This window comes from Gymnodraco acuticeps, unplaced genomic scaffold, assembly GCF_902827175.1.
Source record: "Gymnodraco acuticeps unplaced genomic scaffold, fGymAcu1.1, whole genome shotgun sequence".
Classification (NCBI taxonomy): Eukaryota; Metazoa; Chordata; class Actinopteri; order Perciformes; family Bathydraconidae; genus Gymnodraco; species Gymnodraco acuticeps.
The window spans coordinates 935,774-961,205 of NW_022991588.1; the positions used below are offsets into that span (position 1 = coordinate 935,774).

Below are 25,432 nucleotides of genomic sequence, written 5' to 3' on the forward strand. Positions count from 1 at the left end.
AATAACACTATCAAATATTTCAACACGTGGTTCTCAAGACAGGGTTTTACTTTGAAAGTTCGTCCCGGAAGTGTGGTTGTCCCCCCGTGGGTTTGACTGTGGTGGCTGGGTGATGATTTGCTTACTTGGAGCAGACTGAGTTTGGAGCGGGTACTGTGAAATGTGTAACCATGATGCTGCCTGGGTAATCAGCGGAGGACGTTAGGAGACAGAGGTAAGAACAACTGTGACAGCCGACACTTTTAACATGTCTGCTGCTCATTTCAGCTCATTCTTCTCCTATCAACTACTTTCCAGTCTCAGACTAATTCCAACAATTAATATTTGAATTAATGTCCGTTTTATAGAGTGTGAAATGATATCGTTTAACAGCACACGTGTGTACATCTACCTTAAGTTTGGCTGCAGCCTGATTTAGGATTTTACAAACTTGATTCAGCTCAGTCTGTATCGCGCGGACATATACAAATTGGACAGTTTTTGGGATAAATTGGTGTGTTTAAATTTTCGCCCAGCTCACGCTCCCTCAAACACCGTGCAGTCAGTAAATACGCGCTTGGACAGGGTTAATTTGTCGCAATGTGTTTGTATAATAAATGTGGATTTGTGCGTGTGCACCTGATGCGCTCCGATGTTGCGGTTAGTTGAGGATGCAGCCTGTCAGCATCGCTCGAGGTGCTGCTGAGCGGTCCGACAAACATCATCATACACAGTCCAATTCTTACTCACACTGTCATTTAGGGATTTAAATGTGGTCAAAATACAATTACCTGTCGCAGGATTCCGCATTATTTCCACGGTTTGCTCCATTTAATAGTTTTATAACTTATTTAGGGATTTTTTTTTTTAAAAGAGCGTCTTAATTGTCTCGCACACGTCTAATCAGGAACGTGCACAGCCTAAATGAACTAATCAGCCCTGCAAGGCGTTTGTTAATCGCGGGCCTACCTGTTGAGGGCACAGATGTGTGTGTGTGTGAGCTTGATAAATTGGACCGTCACCTCTCAGTATGCAGACGTTATTACAGCGACGTGACCGCTCTACGAGACCTCAGACTAATCACCTGCAATGGAAACTGTTGCTTTGTGCCTATCGACCTGTTGTCTGCATCTGGTTCTTAATTAAAATAAATAATCATGTAGGGTGCATGGATTAAGAACCCTAAAGGTGGGGTTTGAATTTTACGGAATATATATATAATTGTATTTTTAATGTAATGTATTTGTTTAAGTATTTCTATTGATTGATCAGGGATGAAAGTGTACACTGGAATGTAATTAACAACGTTTTTGCATCACATTGTAAGTGAGACAGGCACTAATGATGGTCTCCCCTCCCCCTCCACCCGAACCACAGCCCTACAACCAGCTGAAGGCAAGTGAAGCAGGCAGGACAGCAACACCTCATGCGTGGGCTCGGCAAAGGTCCGAGTGGATACGGGTCTGACAAACATGGGTGTGCTCCAGCTCCACAATCCGACTCACCCTAGCACGCTTCTGCAGCGGGCCAATCAATTGCGTCTGTCAGGCACCCTGTGTGATGTTATCATCACGGTGGACGGCCAGGAGTTCCCTGCGCACCGCACGGTCCTGGCCTGCACCAGCAAAATGTTCGAGATCTTGTTCCACCGCAGCAGCTTACGCTACGCCCTGGACTTCCTGTCCCCCAAGACCTTCCAGCAGATCCTGGAGTACGCCTACACCGCCTCGCTCCAGGCCACGGCCGAGGACTTGGACGACCTGCTGTACGCCGCTGAGATCCTGGAGATAGAGTACCTGGAGGAGCAGTGCCTGAAGGTGCTGGAGACAATCCAGGCGGAGGAGACAGAGGAGGTGGCTGTGAAGACTCAAAGCTCAGGGGACGCCAGTGACCACGGCCGAGCCCGGCACTGGAGGCACATGTTGATGTCCAAGAAGCATTCCATACAGGACGGGCCTAACCGCCTCAGTCCCACCGCCCTGCACCACCTGGCGCTGTACCACATGGCGGAGGGGAACTCAGAGAATGAGGCTGCTCATGATCTGAGCCCCAAGATGGACACAGAGGACAACATGGAGAGTTCCCAGCAGCCCGAGCGCCGCGGAGAAGCCTCGTCCCTGGATCCTGGCAGAATCATAAAATCAGAGAATATGCAGGTAGATGAACCTAATGGCTCATCCAGCGCCGGGGAGGGAAGCTGCCTGTCAGACCAGCCCAGAGACGAGGGTCCGGGGACGCCCCTGAGAGGCAGCGTGATCACCAGCGCCCGAGAGCTGCACACAAGCCCCGAAGAAGGAGGCCAAGTGATGGGAAACACTCTCGACTGTTTCCCCGGGATCTCTGAGAAACATCTGGCCTCCATTTACTCCATGCCCTCCAACCACACAGGGGAGGGGATGCTGCCAGTGACCCCCTCCCTGGGCGTGCCGCTGGACCCCAGGGCCTACAGCGGCCTGCTGCATCAGGGCCTGCTGCACCGGGAGCTCCTCAGCAGGCTGGGCCAGTTCGCAGCAGGGATGAGGCACGAGGCCCCGGCTCAGGGCCAGCAGTGCTGTGGAGAGTGTGGGCTTCAGCTGCACAGCAGGCAGGCCATGGAGCAGCACAGGTAACAACACCCTTTTTGCACTTTACTGCAGAATTACAATATATTTTAATATCGGAAGTAATGTAAAATCAAACAAAAAGACAATTTGTAAATCGTCTGTAATGCGTTGGATCAAAAAGAAAGATTGAATTGTTTTAATCTCAGTGACATTTTTCATTATACTTCTTTAAAAAAATGCCATATGTTGCATCTAACAAAAGATGTGAGGGATGAGCAGGATTATGTGTGCTTGTGCGGAATGATTTATGTGAAGCAAAGTAGTGCTGTGAGGAAAAGACTCTGGACACATCAAGCTAAAATACTGTGAGAGTTAGAAGCTGGAAGGAGCAACAGCAAATATGTTAATTTATTCTCAGGGACACCTGCACTCGTGTCTTAACAGTGATGTCTCGGGAAGTTTTGAATCGGGTCTTTGTGAGGGATTTGAGGTATAAAGAGGCCTTGGTGTCGCATAACGCTGTTATTTACAAAGCCCAATTTTCTAAATTCTGTTTGATTATTTGTGCAGAAGCGTGTCTCACACAACAGGCTGTCTCGCAGGCTATTTGATATGCATGCCTTTGCATCAGTAGAGAGGAGCCACTCAGCAGGGACCGGGCTGGACGCTTCAGCTGGATGATGGATAACTTCTGCCTCACGACCTGCTCTGTTGTTTATTCTTCTACCGTCCTTTATTTGCCAGCCTGTCAGCCTAGATTGTGTCATTGTACACAAAAAGTCACTAGCTCAATGACAACTGTCATTATCTTGATTGCGGATGATGATAATTGCGCGTGTTTGGCAGTGTTTGACTCATCACTAATTATTAGAAAGAGGACAATCTGTGAGCCAATAGTCCTAATATGCCGTTAACTCATGATTAGGATCACAGCGTTTTCCTGTCCGCGCCTGTGGCTGACATGTGTGCCTCGTGCCGCTCCAGAGTTGTGTTGAAAGCGCTGGGTGAAACAGAGCATCCTGTGGGATATTTAGTGATGCGCGCGGCTTACTCATGGAGACAGGCGGATGTCTGCAGGTTGAAGGAGTTGCATTGACGGCGTTGCTTAAGGATGTAATGAAGTTTCTGTAGGTCTGTAACCAGGTCACTGAGCATACACCTGCTCTGCAGATTGACATTTGCTAGATGTTGAAGAAGTTTCCCCCGGCACAGATTTAGTGTGAAAAACTTCAGAAATCAAACAGGTTTTGGGAAAATAAAGGGAGAATAAAGGAGCAAACAATACAAGAATTGCAGTCCACATTTTGAAATATGCAGAAAAAAACTTGTGATGCATTCATGACAGATTAAAAACTACACTATTTCTGGTCATTTTGAAGGTTACTCTGCCAATAAACCTAATTATATATTATTTTTTTGCATGTTTGAACACAATTTTTTTTCTCCAGAATTATGAATATAATTAACTAAATTAATTAATTATTGTGAGTTTTTAATTATAGGATTTAAAAAGAAAATAGCATTCATTTTTTTCATAATTTTGTGGTGGATTTTAGGCCGATAACTCAAACTGCCGTGCCATTTGGATATCAAAATGAAAGTTCTCACATGAATGCTCAAGTAAATGATCATCTTTAAACTTACAGAAATAATCCAAAAGCTTGTTACTTAGCATGTAGCCAAACAAACATTCCTCCAATATATGTTATTGTTCATTTCATGCGTGCTAAGTAACATCTCAGGAATAATCGATTCTGACCACAAAGTGTGTTTAATGGTGGACTCTTTGTGCCTACAAAGAGTCCACCATTAAACACACTCTGTTAGCGGGGTGATCTAAGGATAACAGTACAGATGCCTTGCATGCTTGGATGTGTGTGATATGATATGATATGATGGGCGGAGCTTCAGCGAATCATCGTCTTTTCTCCTTTTCATTGCAGTTACAGGAGAAGAGTGTGTGTGCGCATGTTAAGCCGGGGCATGAGTCGACGTGCATGTTCTTAGTGTGTGAGTGCGTGCGTGCCCCATGCTGGCGGGTGGAGGCACGCGTATGTCTGCACTCTGAAATTAGCCTGATATCCTATTGTCTGTGTTCTTTTAGCATTCATGCGTTGTGATTCACAACTCCAAGGGCCTCTTACACTAATGATGTTGCATTCAGCCAGGGATTCTTGCCGGAATTAAAACATGCTCCTCTTGTTACGAGGACAATGGTGCTTCTGGGTTTGGGGGACCTTGCAGAAATAAAAAAAAAGGCGCAGAACCGAGACTTTTATTATCACAAGTGCATTCCTGCTTTGTTGTCATCTCTGTTAACACTCACATTTTGTGTTTGTCTTCGCACAGGAGGCTGCATAACGAGGAGAAAGGCCACGGCTGTGAATACTGTGGCAAACACTTCCAGGACAGCATGCGGCTAAGGATGCACATGCTGTCTCACACAGGTACTTAGTAACTCTCACACTCTCATCTCAGAGTATTCAGTGCTTATGAAGCCTCTTGATAGTGCGGCCTTTCAAATGCACCTGTTCATACTACACCCCCCTCTCCCCCTCACCCACGCCTCCTCCTACCAGTTAGTGCTGCTCCGAATGCTTGGATCATGCTTTCTTTTCCATGCTCAGGTCTCTGTACCTCTCTCTCCGGCGCTCTCCAGTCTCTCTCTCTCTCCGTTTGAATCGTTTCTGTGTTTTTTTGGAGACTCTGGCGGCTCGCCAGCTCTGCCCCTTCTGAGTGATGACATCATCAGCTGCCGGCAGGCCTGGGTGTTCTGCCAGTGTTCCGAAGCGTGTGTGATGGCTCGCTCGCAGATGTGTGTCCAGGAACACACTGTACCCAAATGCAGACTTAATCAGACCTGACTGCTCTCCCAGCTACTTTATCCAAAATAGAGGAAGAGGAGGGGGAGCGGGTGAGGAGGGGGGGGGGGGAGGATCAGGCACTAAAAATGAAACAGAAACAGAAACCTCAGATGGATTATGTGTATAGACAAGGCGAGGTCCCTGTCCTCCCCGCCTGCTCTCTCTGAGAATTGTTTGGGACTGACATACTGCTGACAGACGAGAGAGAATCTGTTTCTTTAAACTTCACCTGAGTCGTCCCTTTATACCTTCCGCATGCGCCTAAACACACATTCTGTCTTGCATTACTCGCAGACCTTCGACAACAAGCTTTGATTTTCAATTCGCAGTGACATCAACAGCAGCACCTTTAACCTAATTTGAATTTTTGCATAAACTCCCCATCCCAATGTGTCAACCCATAATGCTACCAAAAAAAAGAGATGTGGATCTCATTTCTTTGTCACCGTGTATTTCGGTATAGCAGCCTTAGATCCCGCTGGTTGCTAAGGAGCGAGTGCTCCACTGCTCTAATGGGCTGATTTGGTATTCAGCTCGATGCTGGCTCTTATTTTGGTATGCCAGACAAAGTGTTTTGATGGAGGACGATTGCAGCCGCGTCTGGAGACAGTTTGATGGTTTATGGATGAGAGCACACTCCGTGCCTTTGACTGCACAAGACAATGCACTATGTTCTCTTCTTCCCTTATCACACAATCTCACACAACACAACACACTGGACAGCGTCACACAACATCAGGATCTACAACACTGTTGTTGTACTCCTAATACAAAACTACTCTCCTCCAAGTTTTATTTTGTAGTCTTGTGTAACAAAACGTACCACTCCCAAACAGTTTGTTTTCAAAAATTGTTGTTTTTAGAAATGAACAGATTGGGGCTTTTTTTGTTATTTGTGTGCAGCGCTAAGGAACAGTGACACAGTGTTTGTGTATAGAGGCATCTTAGAGTTGAAAGAGGACCACATTTAGGCTCGAGCGTTCAGAGTTCCCAAAGCTTGTGGGTGTTTTAATGAGTCATTTTAACTTCATTTAAAGCCAGCTGAGCAGAAAATAGATCAGTGAATGAGCCCTGGGCCTGTATGGATCTGCAACCGATTTACATCTCTGTGAGAGCCAACCCACATCCCAACAGCTGTGTGTGTGTGTATTTGTGTGTGCGCATATGTCTGTCCTATGTGTCCATCTATGCAGGTGTGAGGTGAGTGCAGAACAAGGATCTAATATTTCTGCGAGGAGTATGCAAACTTGTCTCTCTCATGTCTTCATCTGAATAGACAAGGGCATTCCAAAGGTGAACTGGGAACTTACAGTGCATGCGATGGGATTTGGGGTGTTGACTCTGAAGTGTATTTATTATTATTTTTTGATAGAGTGATGTGCCGCAGGCGGTAGCGTCTGCTGTACACAGAACACCCAGTCCTTCTGTGGCCTCATAGGCAGACAGTCTGCTCACTGTTCAGAGACTGATAACAGGGCACGGTAAATAAAACTCTTCAGCTCGGCTCTTTTCTGTCAAGAAAGAAGGGCCATTGCACCCTGTCTGGTGCTTTTATTTGTCCTGACTTGTGTTTTTATGGCGCGGTCCTCTGCTCCTTTGTCCCCTGCGCATTCGCTTCCTTGTGTTAACACCTGAAAAGCACAAGTGTGTGACAACCGAGGCTCTTTGGTGACTTTTGAAATTAGGCGCCTTTGTTCCCATCTTCTTTCTTTTTCTACAGTTCTCTTTAAATGCCACATTAACTGACTTACTCACAATTAAAAAGACACATGTAAATGTTAACTGTCTGATGTACCTTATTTTACATTTGATTTTATCTACAGCTCCCGCAGAGGCGCTGGTGTGTGATCAGTGTGGAGCCACGTTCTCCTCAGAGGATGCTCTGGAAGCCCACAGGCAAACACACACAGGTACTTACACTCCACACACACACTCACACACACATATTATGTCTACCCTGGACAGCATGCATTGAACTGTCAAGTAAGCCGTGACTGTGGGACTTGTGATGGGTCTAAACTTGCCTGTCATGCTGGCTCTGGGTTAAACTGTTCCTGTCATGATGCTCCATAATTTATCAACATGGCGGTGAGAGGCCCTCTCACATATCACCCACTAATATCTCTTGGCATCCAAACCCACTGCTTGCCACTTTGCCACAGTGGTAGCTTTACAGTGCCAGCGTTACAGTTTCACAGACACACTATCCACACATCCTGCCTGTGGAATTATTCACCTTACACTCACACTAACTCACACAATGAGATCAACAACTTCTGGTTTTCAATCATCTCCGATAACTAAAATGTTTGTGAAACCTTCTCGTGACTTTTTTTCTTGTGTATCGAATGTCTGTCATGTTGAGTGGGCGTCAGGATGATCGTAGTTTACAACCTGCCTGAGCAGCTGAAGACATTTTCTTCTTTTAATTCTTAAAACACACATAAGAATTAAGACTTTGTTATATTAGTAACAAGCAGTTAAGTGCTTTATAGGCAGAGGTCAAGGGAAACAAGCAGATTAGACAATAAATCAATCAACCAAAATGAAAGTTTATAATCTATTTCATAAAAGCTTAGAAGTCAATAAAACAGATTGGCTTTAAGAATATTGTTTTTTAACCAGCCATTAAGTGTTGTTTTTGGTGTAATTATGACTTGAGGTGGCAATTAATAATGATTCAATTCGATTTATAAACGGTTTATACATTTTAACAACCATAGTGATGGTTAATAAGTCATTAATACCCAACTTTATTATCTGCTGTAGCCAGGCGATACGTAAAACAAGCACACAATCGTAAAAGCTAACACAAAACCATGTACTTTAGTGTATCAGTGATGATGCATAAAGAATATAATAACGACACTTTGACATTTTTATTTTTAGCTCTAGGTCATTTTTAAGAAACAAATCCAAATATTGACGGCCACCAGCCTCTGTAATCTCCATATTTTCTGGCTTTCTTAATCATCTTTGATAATAACATAAATGTTATTGAGTTTTCCATCTGTCGGTTGGAAGAAACAGGCTATTTGAAGACATCCCCTCAGGCACCGGGAAATTATGATAGACATTTTTTTTTCTGTTGTCCAAGATTTTATTGACGACAAGATTATTCAAAATAAAAAAGAGGCAGATAAATTCATAATAAAAAAGAATGGTTAGGTGTAGCTCTTTTTTTCAGAAGACAAACAAGCATGACCCAGTTTTTCAATTCAACAATAATAAAAATGAGTCCAATATGAGGCCTCCACCCGGTCATTTCTAAAGCCTTGGTACCTGCCTTGGATAAGATCATTATTGAAAACCTCTAAAGCCTTAATGAGAATGCTTTGTCGTGAATAGGCACTGTTGAATATTTTCCCGAGAAAGACATAACAGCACTTGTTTGACTGGAAAGTATCCAACTGTGAAAAAAAGCTGTATTGTTGTCAGACGATACATATGCCTGGCAGTGTCTGAACCCACACCTTTACTGCTACTGTCAGAGAAAGGTGATAACCCTCTCCGGAGCATGGGCATGTAACTGTAACTCCAGGTGGCACACACGGTATGAATACTTAATGGATGTGGACATGGAGGGGTGTTAACGGTGCCCAGAAGTTTCTACCCACATCTCCCCAACTTGTAAACATCCAGAGCTCGGTTTCAGCTTGGCAGTGTATCCAGAACAGGGTATTACTCTCTCATTTTGTTGTGATCTCAGCTGTGACGCATGACCCTTTTTACAGACTCCTATTGTAGCTACAGGTAATGTAATCAGCTGTGCCAAGGATATGCTCCAATCCATTATCATTTACATTTAATAAATATAACCTGGATTCTATTCCTCCTAAAAACACATCATCTTTACCGCTTCCTGGGTTTTAATTTGCCATGTGGCATAACCAGTGAGCCAAATAAGTTTCCTCTTAGCAGATTAACACTTGTCAGACCTCAGCAGCTGCAGCACGGCGGCCCACCTCCTCTAAAAGGCACATAATACCACTTTGGGAGATCTTACCCCAAAGTGGCTGAATTTGGCAACACTGGTGGCTACAGTGAGAGTCTGTTTAAGCTATTTTGATATGTCAGAGGTGAATGGCCGTGGGTTGTTGGAGATCAAAGAGGGGGGGGGGGGATTTGGGACCAGGGCGGACTGTGGGAAGGGAAGGGGGTAGGGGGTATTTGAGGACTTCCTGAGGGCAAGAGGATTGCTGCTGGTGTTGGATGCCAGTACTGAGAGGAAAACAACATCATGTGCTGCTGTTTACTCCTCACCACAGCACTGTCACAGTCTCCTCTGACCTACTTGTCAGTGCCCAAAATAAAAGAATGGATCTGTCTCCGAATTGCTCTAACAACAAGGGGGTTTGTTTCATCAGAGCAAATCGAGGGCTGTGGGGCACCGAGCTCTGTAATGTACATTTTGGAAAACCCAAGACTGTATGTTATCTACAGCAGGCTCAGAAAGTGACTGTAAGCACTTCAAGCCATGCTGGCTGGCCATTTTGCCACCTTGCCTTCAAGGCAAAGGCCATAAGAGTGCTGCCTTTGTGTACTCACAGCAGCTGCACTGTTTCCACACTTTACAGCCTGCTTCATCAAGGGAATAATATTACCTTCTGTCTGAGTTCTAATTAAACCGTCTGTTAGTTGACTCAGATACAGCCCGGGCTTTATTATGCAGACCTTTAAGCTCGCCTAATCATGTGTCCGTCATCATACTGCAGCCTCCTGTTAATACCCAGCTGTAATTTAGCCCTAAACTGAATTGGACTGCGCTCTGGTTGGCCATTGAGATCACAGTATTTATTTGCTCTCACTGTCATGATACAAACAGCCCCAGGTCACCCTGTCATTTCAGGTAGAAATACAGTAGACAGAGAACATATTCTAGGAATTGAGGCAAGTGAACCCATGTGTGACCTCAACGAAGTGATCCATGGAGTGGTGGTTAAACACAAGCAATGTATCTCTTGTTGCATTAATTATTGAGTCGGTTGTTCCTCACTCGGGTAGATTAGCAGGCTGCTGATGAGCGCCCGGGGTTGTTTAAGGTACTGTAGCCTTTGTGCATGTGCTTCTTGGCCGTCAGCACGAACACATACAGAAGTGTGTCATGGGAGGTCTTGCACATACTGTAATGTAGCCTGCATGACTGTTTATGTTTAACTGAATGATATCAGTGAGCTCACAGTATATACACTCAGCAGCCTTAGGACAGAGTTTATAGTGTCCTCACATAGCATCCTCCAGCTAGCAGACACGCTCAGCCATGATGTAATGTTGTAAATTGTGAAATCAGTGTGAAATTCCTCTACCTTTTGAGGGCAGCACAATATTTGTGTAGCTTTGACTTGGCTGTCAATCACAATTTACTGAAACAAACTGTATAGATTAAAACTATGAAATTATTGCAGTTCAAATTAAACGTTTTGTGTCTATTTATTTCAGACAATTATTCACAAATCAATCACTTTAATTGGTGGGCTCCGGACACTAAAGTTAAGATTAACACAGAAGAAATTATACAGATTTGCCGTCACCACTGAATACAATCTCTTGTTCAATTTGCAGTGGGTATACTCCCAGATTCTCAGGGTGGGAACACTTTTGTTTGCAGCTTGAAAAGAAACAGGCTGCGCTTATTTGTGAATGAAGGGATTAGCTTGAACACTTCACCCCAACAAGGACCATGATCCTATCTGGTTGCCTAGACACATGGTTTTGTTTCTTAGGCAGCGTGAGAGCGTGGCTGGCTCCCACCTCGGTTGGACTGAATAAGTGGCAGATGTATGAAGGCAGACCATGTTAAATCACATGAGCATACACACGGTCTTAGTGGAGATATGCGGAAATAGCATAGCAACCTCAGACCGTGTGCATTAGACAAGCAGCTCAGTAATATAATACAGACATTAAATGTTTATATTTTCTGCCTCCCTGGCAGATTTCCTTTAAAGTAAATCATTCCCACTGTTAAGACTCCCTTCCACTGAACACAATGCTCAGTCAACTCTCCAGCCTTTGAGGAATACCATTGATTACATGGTATTTACCCCATTGAGGGCAAGGGTCAGGGGTCATCCTGTGCCTTAAAACCCAAATCCCAAACCCATTGTCTGGTTAAGGGTGAGAAGGCAGGGAGCAATGACAGCCAACGTTAGGGCTTATTCTCTCATAAAGAAGCTCCTCTACACTTATTACCAAAGCTTACTGGAAAACTCTACAACAGCAAATCCTCTTTCTTTGAAAAGTTAACAGAGCACAGCGAGGCGAAATGCCACCACTAACGCTTCCTTGCCTCCGAAAGGTTTTTGTTTACACTTCAAGATATTATTTGTTATTTTTATTTTCGGGGGTTCGGTTGCGCAGAATCAAACCAAAAGCGACTGCTGAGCTGTTGTCACTGCGTGTCAACCCGGGATCAAGAGTGTGATTGTTGTGACAGAATATTTGTCATATTTCTTTACTCAAGTTTCAGAATTGTTGGTGACAGAAGTATCAGGATATACATCTGTGAGTCTGCCAGTGTGTCAGGGAGTAACGGTTTAACCTGCACAAAGAAACTGGGATGTTAAACTTTCAGAGCAGACAGAACAAAGTGTCGGCTGCATTGAAACACGCATTTACAATGTATGATAGTTAATAAAGGGAGAGCGGAGAGAGGATGATTAAAGTAGCTTTGAGGTGTCTACAAGGTGGTTAATGTGTTTTTCGGCTGGCTGAGGGCTCTGCTGTGCTCTGCCTGCAGCTAAAGTATCCAGGACACATTGGAAAAGAAAGCACGCCCCCTGCTGTCTGCAGAAAACATTACAAGAGAAACCGCTAAAAGTGGATCAAGGCTTCCACATCACAGGTTATGCAGATTGCTTTTTCTTTTTTTTTTAAATGCCGTAAGCCATTTTTAGATGGATCATTATCCCGACTCCACTGTTGCACAGTGCACAGTGAATCTGCATTAGTTAGGTATGACTCAGGCGGAAAGTGAAGCTGGTTAGACAGTGAAAGAGTTGGTCAGCGGATAAGGAGAGTGGGCAGGGTGCAGAGGCGTTCAGAATGGAGGGTCTTTTGTTTAGAACTCAAATATTGTGATCCGTGGGTGAGAAAGGACCGCGGTCATTAGGCGACAGCATAAAGACAGGGATTGTAGGAGTTGCGTGAGGAGCCTATGACTAATGGGCTTGGTCAATGAGGGCCTGGACCTCATTGTGTTCCCTTTGTGCAGGAGTCCAGAGGCTAGAGCCTCTGAACAGGTGCAGTTGGGTCCAGCGGATCGCCCCCATGTAGGATTGTTAGGATCAGGGAATGTCTTTCATCCTGTCTTCTTTCTGTTAATGATTACAGACGATCAGTTCTATTAGTGAGCATTTCAAAACTAGGTTTAAAAAGAAGAAGCCCCATAATGCTAATATTAGGTTTTGTGCTTCTTTGCCAAATTATACATATCAGTGAATTGTGAAGTGTAAAAAGCGTCTTGCTTTGTTTGAGAAATTGTGACATGTGGATTAATAAACAATACACAGTGAATGTTTCAGATTTATCCCATAAAACGTGAATTTGCTTGATTTGTTTCCTTTTCTTTCTAGTTTGAACAGACTTGTCTGTTAACTTGATTGAACCTAAAGCAGGAGTCTGACACTCTTCCCTCTTAGTATGAGTGTGCTGTATCCCTTTCCCTGCGTTAATTCCAATTTAATTGCCAGTTGCCTCAAGGCACTTCAATAACAGTAACAAATGATTTGATTTAGTGGACCTCATCAGACTGCATTTTAAATGCGACACAGCAACCCCACTTGAATTCCAATGAAGTGCTGGCACAGTCCTCTGTTTACTAATGATCCTCCGCTGGAGATGTCTGATTGAATCTGAGTCAGGAGCAATGGGACCTGCTAGCATTGTAAATGATCTGCAACCTGAGCAGACAGAGAAATAAGGAGCTCATAATCTCACATTAAAGCCTCGTTCTGCAGGACATGCACATTATGTCCAATGCAGCTGATGAACCAGTCCCTCAGTCTTACGGCATATATGAATTTGCCTTGGTGTGAATGCCAGATTGGATTTGAGTGCTGGCATACACAGCCTGTAGATCAAGTGTTGACTGTATGACAGCCAATGGATCTTCTTCACGTTGCCATTTTGACTAGAGCTACCCTGCCAGCGACTCCCTATCTGTATTCCTCTCCACACTCCGTGCAACAGGAAAGCAGCCCCGAAGAGATGCCAGGTCACACACAGGATTAAACTGGATTGTGTTTTTTCCTGCAGTCCTGCCTTTAATGGCTTGATATCACTACTTAACATTCTGCACAGAGCGCATAGTGTAGGCATCATTTAGGGTGGAGCTACTATCAGCCGCTCTTTGAGCACAGAGACAGAGGACTTCACAGGCTGGAGCTGACTCCTGATGGGGAATGAAGAGAATAATTACACATCTAACACACCAGGAAGGATCCATTGATTGTGTGATTGGCATGCTGTGCATTGTGTGGGAAATTCTTAAAGAAAACAATGACTTTCATGGTTTAAAATAGAACGCATAAAGACTCGCAGTTGAAAGTGCCTCTGGGCTTTTAGGGGAGTTAGTTTAGGTAGAAGCACTTGCTCTTTGAAAGAAGCTTTTCCCTCTGAGGACTCGCACAAAGTTGAAGTGACCCAGTTTCCCCACTTAAGGCCCTGTCTGTGTATGGTACTGAAATAACTGTGCGTCTGTGTCTTGTGTGTTCTCCAGGGACTGACATGGCGCTGTTCTGTCTGCTTTGTGCAAAGCGCTTCCAGACCCAGAAGGCCCTGCAGCAGCACATGGAGGTCCATACAGGCATGCACAGCTACATCTGTAGCCACTGTGAGCGCCCCTTCCCCAGCCACACGACCCTCAAAAGACACTTGCGCTCACACACGGGTAAGACGCGGATCATTCGCACGTCTATAGCACTATCTCCTGTCATAAAACATAAGCATGCAGTGTCAAAAGCATGCATATGTTGGAAAGGAGACGGCTGTTTTTATTTCTGTATACGAGTTCATTTCCTTAGGTTACTGGCTTTAAGGTTTTAAGTCAATTTGCATGCATCCTCTCCCACCCTCTTATTCACTTCTCTATACGATGACTCACCTCTCTGATGACAGCACTGTACCGTTATGGCCGGTGCATATTTTGGGCAATTTCATCCTGTTTATATTTTGGGTTCTTAGACAGCCTTTGGGCTTCTGCAATTCACGGCTGTCAGTTCTAGTGTGGTTCACCCAAAATGATGGAGGAAACCCAAATAAATATTGAAGGAAAAGCAAATGGAAATGACTTGTCTGTGTGTTCTACCAAGGGTGAGTCTTAGTGCCCCAGGAGACGGAGAGATATTTACTGAAAAGATGTCCCCCTTTCTTCTTTTACCTTAAATAACACTCCCAGCTGTCAGGATGGCTTGATGTCTAGACAGGAGAAATACATAATTGATGTGAAGAGACAGAAGTGAAGGGAGTTTTGGCCATGGCGGCGTATCTTGTTTGTATGCCATTCTGCTTGGAAGTAACATTTTGTAAATGTCATCTGCTCCACAGTGGGGTGGGGGATTGGGGAGAATGGGCCTGTAATGAGGAGAGCAATGTATCCTCTGACTTGGCTGTTGCTGTGGACACTGAGATAATGAGGCACATAGGTCATTGGAGATGAGTCAAACCCTCAGCCTAGGAGAGAAATAGATTAACTACAGTATAGAGCACAGAGCACTACATGCCTTGAGGGCTTTTATTAGCTATTACCAGACAGCCAAGAGGAGTGTCCTCATGTCATAACATTAGCGACGTCTGAAAGAACATTATTCCCCCGCTTGATATGCATGTGCAGAAAAGAGCTATTTGACCTACGTAGTTACATATGAGCCCATTTCATGTCGTGCCAAAGACGAAGTTAGCCTTTAATGCCTCTCATGATAATGAGCTGTGTTGGTGTTGCGGCTGCTGTTTTGACACGACTGTGTTTTCAGGCGATCACCCGTTTGAGTGTGAATTCTGCGGGAGCTGCTTCAGAGACGACGGCACGCTGAGGGGCCACAAACGCATCCACACAGGAGAGAAGCCTTACGAGTGCAACGGCTGTGGGAAGAGGTTCAGCCTCAAACACCAGCTCGAAACCCACTACCGTGTCCACACAGGTGAGAGAACAGAGGCGAGAACACACTCACACATACAGGGAGGCGTTTCAGCGCTGCTAATAGGGGTGGTCCTCTATGCAATATCTATATTTAAAAGGCTGGTGATATATGTCATTTCTGAATAGCTTAGTCTGCCAAGACACATATATAATAATGTGCTACTGTACTTTACTCTTCTCTTTGATTAACATTTGCTACAAACTACGGTGCCCAACTGTTTAAGAAAATTAGCTTTATTTCTTTATTGCAGCCATTTCTTTTTGTGACCTATTTAAAAGATTGACGTCTTCCCTCAGAACAAATTAGAGTGCCACAGACAGGCTAGGGTAGTCAGAAAATATCGAAGGTCTGACTAATGCACTCATGCTTTTGTTTTTTTTATGGAAATGTTGACAAAAGACAACTATAGAATAATGCCTGCCTTCAAAAACTTTACTTAAAACTTAAATGACAAAAATTACTTGTTTTTTATCATAAAAAAAATGGCATTTGAAATGCTGTTAATAGTCAATCTAGCCACTAAATATTGATGGTTTTTCAGCTTTTAAAGCTTTTTTTCGCGAATAGGACAAAAAACCCTATCAATGTGCAACAGATCTAAATGTAATGTCAGGTTACATTGTACCGACTGCTATCTGACGCCTTGCTGAGGTCAGAGAGAACCCTCTGTCGTATTTGTGGTAGATGACGCTGACTGGCCAATATCTAACTGGCAAACTGATATAGGGCTAATCCTGACGCGAAAACACTCACAAACACAACACCACCTGGAGTACAGTGGACTGAAATAGAGGTGAGTCCCATTTCACGTGGCCGGCCCTCTGGCCCCGGGTCTACAAGGTTAATGCTGTATTGTTGCATTTTTCAGGTGAGAAGCCATTTGAGTGTAAGCTGTGTCACCAACGGTCCAGAGACTACTCGGCCATGATCAAGCACCTGCGCACTCACAACGGAGCGTCCCCGTACCAGTGCACCGTCTGCCAGGACTTCTGCCCCAGCCTGGCCTCCATGCAGAAGCACATAAAGGGCCACAAGCCGGAGGACGTGCCGGCAGACTGGAGGATAGAAAAGACTTACCTGTACGTCTGTTACGTCTGAGCAGGACTTGGACCCCACGCACACACACTCTGTCACTGTTGGGTAAAAACCTTGTAACTCCAGTGTTGCTGTTTTTCATGCTGGAAAATGAAATGTCTCTCTGTGGGTTTAAAGAAATAATATTTAGACTCTTTCTGGATTAAGTGTGAAGTTGTCGTTGTGGGAGATACAAGGTTTTTACCTGACAACAGAGACATGCAAGCACGGAAATTAATCTGTGTACACACTAGGGCTGCAAGTAATGGTTCGTTTTATTATGAATTAGATTATTTTTTATTCTAAGTGATTAATTGTTTAGTCTGAAAAATGTAGTCACATTTTGGTGACATCTTCAAATAACCACTTTTGTTCCCACTGATTTGAAAGACAAGCCGCAAATGGCCACATTTTGAGAAACAGGAAGCCGTGGAGATGTATTATTTTCAACCCACAAAAAGAAGTGTTGAGAATGAGTTTACTGACAATTTATTGTTTCAGCCCTAGTGCACACACACTCTCCCTCACACACACAGTTTTGATAATAACTGTCTCTCCACTGTTGTTAAATCAAAGTCACAATGGCTGCCACTGCTGACCTGTCTGTGGAGCAGGAGATGTTATGAGTTATCTTCTATGATTGTGCAGTAGTATTGAATATATAATTCCACGAAGGCTTGATTGGCTGAACTTTGCAACATGTTCCTGTGACTTCTCAATTTAATTTTATGCTGGATTTTGTTTTGGATTTGTTTATGTTCTGCATGTGTTACTTGAATGGCCGCCACGTTTTGACCTCATAAGCTTGATCTCTTTAATTGCCTTGTCTTTCTTGCCGTGGATGATATTGTTTCGAGGTAGCTGGCTTACAATTTGAGTTTTTCTTGCAATGTAATAGGTTTTGCTATTTATATGTTGTTTATTTGTTACCAAATATGTGCTGGTTTTCATCACGGTGTCTCTTGGGATGATTTCTAGTAGAGCGAGCTCTACCTCTCCTCACTTTCAAACCTACTGCAAAGTGTTCAGTCATCAGTAGTTTTTCATTTTCTAACAAATACATCATTTAAATGGACAAGCGGTGGGTAAAAAAACAGCCTCAACATGGCTTTCATGTGTATTTTTTCATCATTAACTATACATGTCTTACAAAATCACAGAATCAGAATTTTCTAGGAGAAAATGTAAGAAAACATGAAAATAAATTGTTGTTTTTATACAAAACATGAATAGAAAATTGTGACATTGAATCACTATGAGCAGGTTATTGTCAGTATAGTGTAGCTGTAATGTACAAACTGTCATTGTATGTTATTCCCTAATGTGAGCCTAAAACAGGCCTTATAGATTTCAACATGTTGTATTTTTGTATTACAGTAATTTGCTATCTGTTTACATTTGGTATGATTTGAGAAATATCTTAATGTGTGTGTTTTATAAGTCTCTGATTTGATTAAGATCCCTCCCTTGTGCCTCTTTTATAAGTAGAGCATTGATGTGCTTGAGTACATGGGTCTGTGCTATTGGTAGTTGTTTCTGGGTGTTTGTTTATTGTTACTTAAATAAAGATAGACTGCCATGTAGATCCACTTTGTCTGAAAATTGCAACTGGATACAACATACTGTGATAGTGGCTGATGAGTCAAGCGTGTACTTTTGAAATCACAATTGCTTGGAACTGCATCAAATTTGTTCCCTTCAAAGCGACAATAGACCGAGATCTTCGGATGAAAACAGTGTGTATATCAAGTCTTGGCGTCAGTGGGCATTACCAATGCCTTCTTAAGTAGCCAACAACACTCAGTGCCATGAAAACACATTCACTGTATCTATTCTACATGAACATGCACTATACATGGATTTCCTTGGTGGACCAAAAGAAACAGAGCACTTTTGTTTGAAAAGGGTTATTTCTTTGATCTTTATATGTTGTGATAATGCAGATGTCCTTTTATTTGATGTGTCCTAGAAGGATGTGATTAGCATTGTTTAGATTATGTCAATGTCTGTCTACCTCAGGGCCAGATCAAAGCTCGACCTGGTATCCAATCAGGGTTGTTCTTCTTGCCATGTGTGCAGTAAAATCCCTCTTCATTACAGCTTTGTAACACAGTGTGTGAAAGTGTTTTCTCAGTGTGGATTCAGGCACAACTCTGTATGCGTCAGTGTTCGGTGGCATGGTTAAAAAAAGAATAAAACAATTTACTATTTTATGCATCTTGTCTCATTTGCCCTCTGTTTCGGCTGTCTGCATTCCATTTTCAAACTCTGATGTCAATGGTATTTAACTTTTTTGCGGATGGTCTCACGACTATATCAAGACCATCCATCATTTTCTATATATGCTCTATATATTTATCTTAAAATGGACGTTATTTGTCACAATTGATTAAATCAAAGGATTACAAAAATATCTCCATACAATTAAACTGAATGGCTGGATTGCTCTGGTCAAGTTTGTTGTTCTTTTTTTATAATATATTTAGATATTTAGTCAGGGGATATTTGTCATTAATGCCATTTACAGTTTTGGGCAGAAATAAATGAGCTAACATTTTAAGGGAATGCTTTTCTATGACTTCTAAAAGACATGCTACACTATCACATTTTCATTAACTATTATGACCTTTTATTACATTTGTATAACATAGTATACTATGACTTTTTATGGCATACTATAGTAGTATGATGATATTTTTACACTACTATTTTATTTTTGTGACATTTGTGTGAGATACGGTGATCATATGACTTTTTCAAGGAAATCGTATAGACTACTGATATACTACGACATTGTATTACTTTTCTTTGTCATATTTTACTTTGACTTACTAGTAAAAATGTATGGCAAACTATACTATTTTAAAATATGACGTGACATTTGTAGATACCTTTTGAATTGCATTTTGTTAAGACATAATATAGTATGACATTTGTAATGACATTTGAAATGGTATCTATGTTGTGATTTATTTATTTATTGTTACATAATTATCATATACTTTAAAAATGTTGATGATCATTTGACATAAAACGCGAGATGTAATCGCAATACACTTTATTTAGGTTGTTTGCCTATTCCAATTATCTATATTAAAGAAACAATTAATGTGACAGGTTAATTTACATACAAGGTAGGTGAAAAGGCTTCCACAGCTGTTCAGTGTGTGTGGGGGGGGGGCTCCTCTCAAGTCAGCTGTTCTCCTCCACAGGTATCACACCAGAAGACAAGCTGTTCAAACTCCATCCGTATGCACACTCATCATCACTGTCCCAGATGATGCTGATGACCATTGTCTCATTTATAAATGACAGGAGTATAACATACAGGTTTCCCAAAGAAGATATAATTTAAAGGTCACCTATTATGCAAAATCTTCTTTTTCATGTATTTTCTACATAAACATGTGTCCCCTCTGTGGAAAGAGATTCTGAAAGTTTCAGGAAAAACATTCGCTCACTTTTTGTCCTGATCCATTTATATAAAAACCTGTCTGAAAATGAGCTGATCAGATTTTGGCCACTTTATGATTTTATGACGATTTTTTGGCTAGTGTAACCATTAGCCAATAACCAACCAAGGTAACCCCCCCCCCCCCCCTTATCACCTGAATCTCCTCCTAGATCACCATCTAGGCCAAACACTTCAAAGAGATGTTTTGTATATATCTGAGACCTAAAAAAACAGTATAATTGGGGACCTTTAAAACAACACAAGTCAAACTATACTATACCATAAAACTATGTATTTAATTAAATAAACTGTTAAGGCTTTCCTTGTCTTCAGGCTACAACATGTGGTGTTCATGCAATACAGTTTATTGAATATTGGGTAGACTTTGTTATTTTTCATTTTAAACCAGATGAGCTTCTGCCTCTCCATAAATAGGAAGAAGTATACCCCCGGGTACTGTACACATTGGTCCAGCTCCTCTTATTCAGCCTAAACACTTCTCTTTTACAGCGCGGCTCTAGCCCTGCCCATGATGTGGACAGAGACAATGAGCTGATCCCTCTTAACGCTTTATTGGCTTCTGCCACAAACCTTCGCCGTCTCAAGCTGTTTGTAGAGTTTATGTGTCATCTGGCACGTGCAAACAGCTGGAGTCACTCCAGGCTCCGTGGTGACCTCTGATGGCCCTCTGCCAGAGCCACAGCTGGCCGGTGTTTTATCCCAGATGTGAAGGCACATTAGGCCTGCCACAGTGAAATTGAGACCCCTTACTCATTTCAGGTGCTGACAGCTCTTACTGTACATCTTTTTAATGTTGGGTTTTATTTGCCTAATGCCTTAGAGATTTAACAGGTTATCGTGCTGATTCAAAGTATTCCTCTGGTTTCCCTTTTCTATCGTCTCCATGTTACCATAAAGTAGCCTCTGAGTGCGCTGTGAATGTTTTATTATGTAATCTATTTTCTAGCTATATTATTTCAACCAGGTCAGCAAAATTCCAGCCTGCAGTTTTAACAGTGTTGTTTACACGTTTGTTTTCAAGGGTTCTGTGTTTGTCAGCTAATGTGGCCACAGACACATGTTACTTAAGACTAATTATAATGACCCATAAGACTCCATTCATCTTTCTACTGGAAAACAGCGTCAACATTGTCAATATGCCGCATGTTGAATTGCTTACTGAAGTGTAATGGTTTTTCAACCTTTGGGGTTGAGACCTGCCACACTGTTTGTCATGGGGTTGCATGTTTTTTAAATAGAAGAGTAAATCTGATTCCTACATTAAACTATGTTGCATGTACACTATACTCTTTTGCTGTTACTTGTGAAATATTGAATACATTTAACTCTACAGATCTTTTAAATCATTTATGTTGAAAAGAAACATTATTAGCCAACAGATCTCACAGACATCCGCCTCATCAGTAAGTTCAGCTGCTGATCAAACATTTCACAAGAGACAACCCTGTTCCATTTCCTCTAATAAGAACTGCTATTGTTTGGCTTTGGTCAATTGTACACCAACTTATCCATTTCGTTTTGAACGGTTACCTACAATATTTATCCACATTTTACAACTGCGTCATTACCTGAGAGCTTTATGTAGATCCAGTGTCAGATGTTGTTGACCACTGAACTCAAAAACAGAGCAGGTGGGGGTTGAGTGCCTTGCTCAAGGAGTCAACAGCAGTTGGGAAAATGATTGTAAAAGCTTTTGGACTTTTTTTCGAGTTGATCCAATCGTCTGAACTGAAGCATTTATTTCTGAGTTTCTCCGGGTGTTATTCTCCTAAAGGTCACCTATTATGCAGAATCCACTTTCTCATGTCTTTTATACATAAACATGTGTCCCCTCTGTGGAAAGAGATTCTGAACGTTTCAGGAAAAAAGATTCACTCACTTTTTGTCCTGACTCATTTATATAACAACCTGTCTGAAAATGAGCTGATCAGATTTTGGCCACTTTATGATGTCATAACAATTTGTTGGCTTGTGTAACCATTAGCCAATCACCAACCAAGGTAACCCCCCCCTTATCACCTGGATCTCCTCCTAGAGCACCATTGTGTTCTTTGTAACCAAATCTCTCTCAGACGGGCGTGGGGAGGGGCTCCTTATTTTCATCTAAAGTAACAGACAGAGAATCAGCACTTTTGAAACAGGGCTGAAACAGAGTGGTTTATGGGATGCTACAATGATCTGTTTGGTGTTTGGAGCCAAACACTTCAGAGACATGTTTTGTATATATCTGAGACTTATAATATATTGATGAAAAACAGTGTAACAGGGGAGCTTTAAGAAAGGAATGTAGCTTTGCAAATGTGTAATTTTGACTCTGCTAACCACGATCACCTCTGTGACCCCCCCCCCCCCCCCCCACACACACACACGCCTCCGAACGCCCCCCCCCCCCCCCCCCCCCTTCAGCGCAACGCCACGCTCAGTGGAGGAGCAGATTGAGGTGGAGCCAGTGCTAATGTAATCTTCTCTGTTTAATTAGAGTGAGCGTGGTGGGCAGCTAAACCAAACCACATTACCCGCCATCTGGTGGGGAGCAGCTCTGCTCTTACCCACCCTCACTATCATTAGCCTCTACAAGACAAGACACAAACACATACATGACAGCTATTTATTCATCCTGCCACTTTCAATACTGACACAACTGCTAAGCATTTAGCCGCTATGCTGAGGCCACCCTCACGCTTAGACCTGTCATAAGTATATTGTTATGTAATTACAATATGTTGCACACACTGAAATGTCCACATTAAATGTTGTCAAAGACTACGAAGGCCACAAACGGCCCAACATGGGATCTCTCTAAATGACTGTTCCTCTTAGAGATTTTCACTCCAACTTTCAATACAACCTGACCTCAAAACAGCAACCTTTAAAAACATGTATCTAAAAACAAGGAGTTGATTTACACGCTGAATATTTACACCAAAAATAATAAAAGCATATTTTAAATGGAAGTCTAACAGTCTACCACCAGAGAGCAGTATGCTACCACAGCTACCAGCCTGTGCAGAGTGAGGGGACATAATTAGCACCAGCTTTTCTTTTGTCATACAAAATAATGGATATCATTGTTCAGCTGTTCTTTTATGATTTTTATATTTAGTTTACTCTATTAACTTTCCTTATGTGTCCAATGTAATATATGTGTGGTCTTATAGGGTCAAGTGTTCAAGCAGCAGTGACTCAGGTATAACTCATGACACTGGTATGCACTCATCTTTAATATTATTTACAGTTGTGATTCAGTAGTTTTACCAGCAGGTAGTATGATTGCTGCACAGGAAGGTTAACTGAGTTCATACCAAACGCAGATTAAAACTAAAGTAACGAGCCTCTTTTGAAAATATAAGAAGTAAAAGGTACGGGTATTTGTGTTAAAAATGTAAGAAGTAAAAGTAAAAAGTTGTCAGAAAGTACTGATACCATAACAATGTACTTAAGTACAGTAACAAAGTATTTGTACTCCACAACAACCCACCTCTGGGCACGAGGTGTGAGATGTACTGTACTGTTTGCGTGCGTGCGTGCGTGTGTGTGTGTGTGTGTGTGTGTGTGTGTGTGTGTGTGTTGGGGCCATAGGTTAGTGGTCTCCATCATCACCCTGTGCTGCATCATGACCTGGACAGCTTTCGCATATTGAACAAATGATTGTGTCATCATGACATTGCGAAAAACCTCAGCCATGCTTTTGCACAAATAAAGGTTTGTTCATTAGTTCTTGACCCTATACATTTGTGGTGCATTCTATTCACATTATAGAGGAGTTTGGATCAATATTTACATTTCACTCACAGCTGTTTGTACAGTGTGACCTATACTCTGAAGATATCATTATCTTGTTCACATTGCAATGTATGTATGCTCAGCTTTTGTGTGAACATAAAGACCAATTGATGGCTCTGTTCACGACTATTACAGATTCAACCATGCTTTTATATAAGAAAACGTTTACAATTTGCCTTTCATCACTTGTCAATCACCCGACATATTAATCAATTGTGTAATGGTAAGTTCCATCTTTTACCTGAAAATGTAGAAGTTGTGATCTTTTCATCTTTATCATAAGCCAGAAACAATATCCCCTTTGTAACAACAGTAACAAAGGGGATAAATAAATACAGGGTTAAATAAATACACTTAATTTATTTTGTTGTTTACAATTTGTGGCATTTGAAGCTGGAGCCAGTTATAATTCAGCATTAAAGCAAGAACCGCAGGAAACAGCTAGCCTGGCTCTGTTTTATGTAAAATAACTCACCTACCTAAATCCCCCATGAAACAACACTTTTGTGTTTTTCACTTATGTTATTGTAATGAGAGAACCTAATATAACATGTTTACCAGTGAGCGTAAGAGGTAATGGTAGGCAGGTGTTGTTACTTACAGTATGGACACAACCAGGTTATTATGCTTAGCTAACTGGCTGCTGAATGTAGCTTCATTCATATAATGATAGGAGTGATTTCAGATAACATTCAGTAGAAAAGTCACATTTTAGTTTAGTTTAAAGATCCCCTATTATACTGTTATATAATGGTTACACAAGCCAACAAATTGTTATGACTTCATAAAGTGGCCAAACTCTGATCAGCTCATTTTCAGACAGGTTGTAATATAAATGGATCAGGACAAAAAGTGAGCAAATATTTTTTAATGAAACTTTCAGACTCTTTACACAGAGGGGACACATGTGTATAAAAGATATGAAAAAGAGGATTTTGCATAATAGGTGATCTTTAAAACAAACATTTTAGGCCTAGACATTTGGAATTTGACGGGTGGTTTTAATAGGTATACTCAAACGGTGGTGCTCTGTCAGATGACACAATTGCATTTTGATTGTGCCTTTAACATGCTCCACTTTGCCCTCTAACTGTGGGCCCAGGCTTTAATGGCGGCCTCCGCATGGGGGGGTCACGGCCAAAAGCGTAGATGGCACAACTCTCCTGACAGCCCACACATTAATGAGTCAGGTTTAAATGGCTCGGTGGGCTGGACTGTATCAAAAAGCCGTTGAGGCAAATGTTGCCCTAATTTTTAAAAGAAGCTTCATTCCCTTCTGCTCAGTTCTAACCCTACTGTGGGATTTTAGAGCCGGCATGGAGAGACTGAATCTGATGTTCAAGGTCTGGACACTGAGACAGGCACACAGACAAATGCTGAGATAAGAGCGGAGCTGATCAGATCTCAGTACAGCAAACAGGGAGAGCTTCCCCTGTGAGGAGGGATGGAAGCAGCTCCAAACTGGGCTGCAGCCAGCCTCTCCACAGTGGACTGTGAGCCATGAATAAATGAATGAATGCAGTGCCTATGGGGCGTCTGTGACACCAAGGTGACAGACTGTTATTGTTGTTGTTG

At 42.3% G+C, this 25,432-nt stretch overlaps 1 protein-coding gene across 1 annotated transcript; it reads left to right on the forward strand.

Moving 5' to 3' along the window:
• The first annotated feature begins 86 nt into the window (after positions 1 to 86).
• Positions 87 to 18,816, forward strand: zbtb16b (zinc finger and BTB domain containing 16b). Its single transcript, XM_034197897.1, has 7 exons — positions 87 to 214; positions 1,357 to 2,584; positions 4,872 to 4,969; positions 7,210 to 7,296; positions 14,106 to 14,276; positions 15,358 to 15,525; positions 16,394 to 18,816. The coding sequence occupies exons 2-7, from the start codon at positions 1,452 to 1,454 to the stop codon at positions 16,621 to 16,623; spliced, it is 1,887 nt and encodes a 628-aa protein (XP_034053788.1). The 5' UTR covers positions 87 to 214; positions 1,357 to 1,451; the 3' UTR covers positions 16,624 to 18,816.
• Positions 18,817 to 25,432: the final 6,616 nt, after the last annotated feature.

Excerpts from the sequence above, each read along its gene's own strand:
- zbtb16b (XM_034197897.1), top strand. The coding sequence starts at position 1,452 with ATGGGTGTGCTCCAGCTCCACAATCCGACTCACCCTAGCACGCTTCTG. Across the intron at positions 2,585-4,871 it reads CAGGCCATGGAGCAGCACAG|GAGGCTGCATAACGAGGAGA; the intron begins GTAACAACACCC and ends GTCTTCGCACAG. Across the intron at positions 15,526-16,393 it reads CCACTACCGTGTCCACACAG|GTGAGAAGCCATTTGAGTGT; the intron begins GTGAGAGAACAG and ends TGCATTTTTCAG.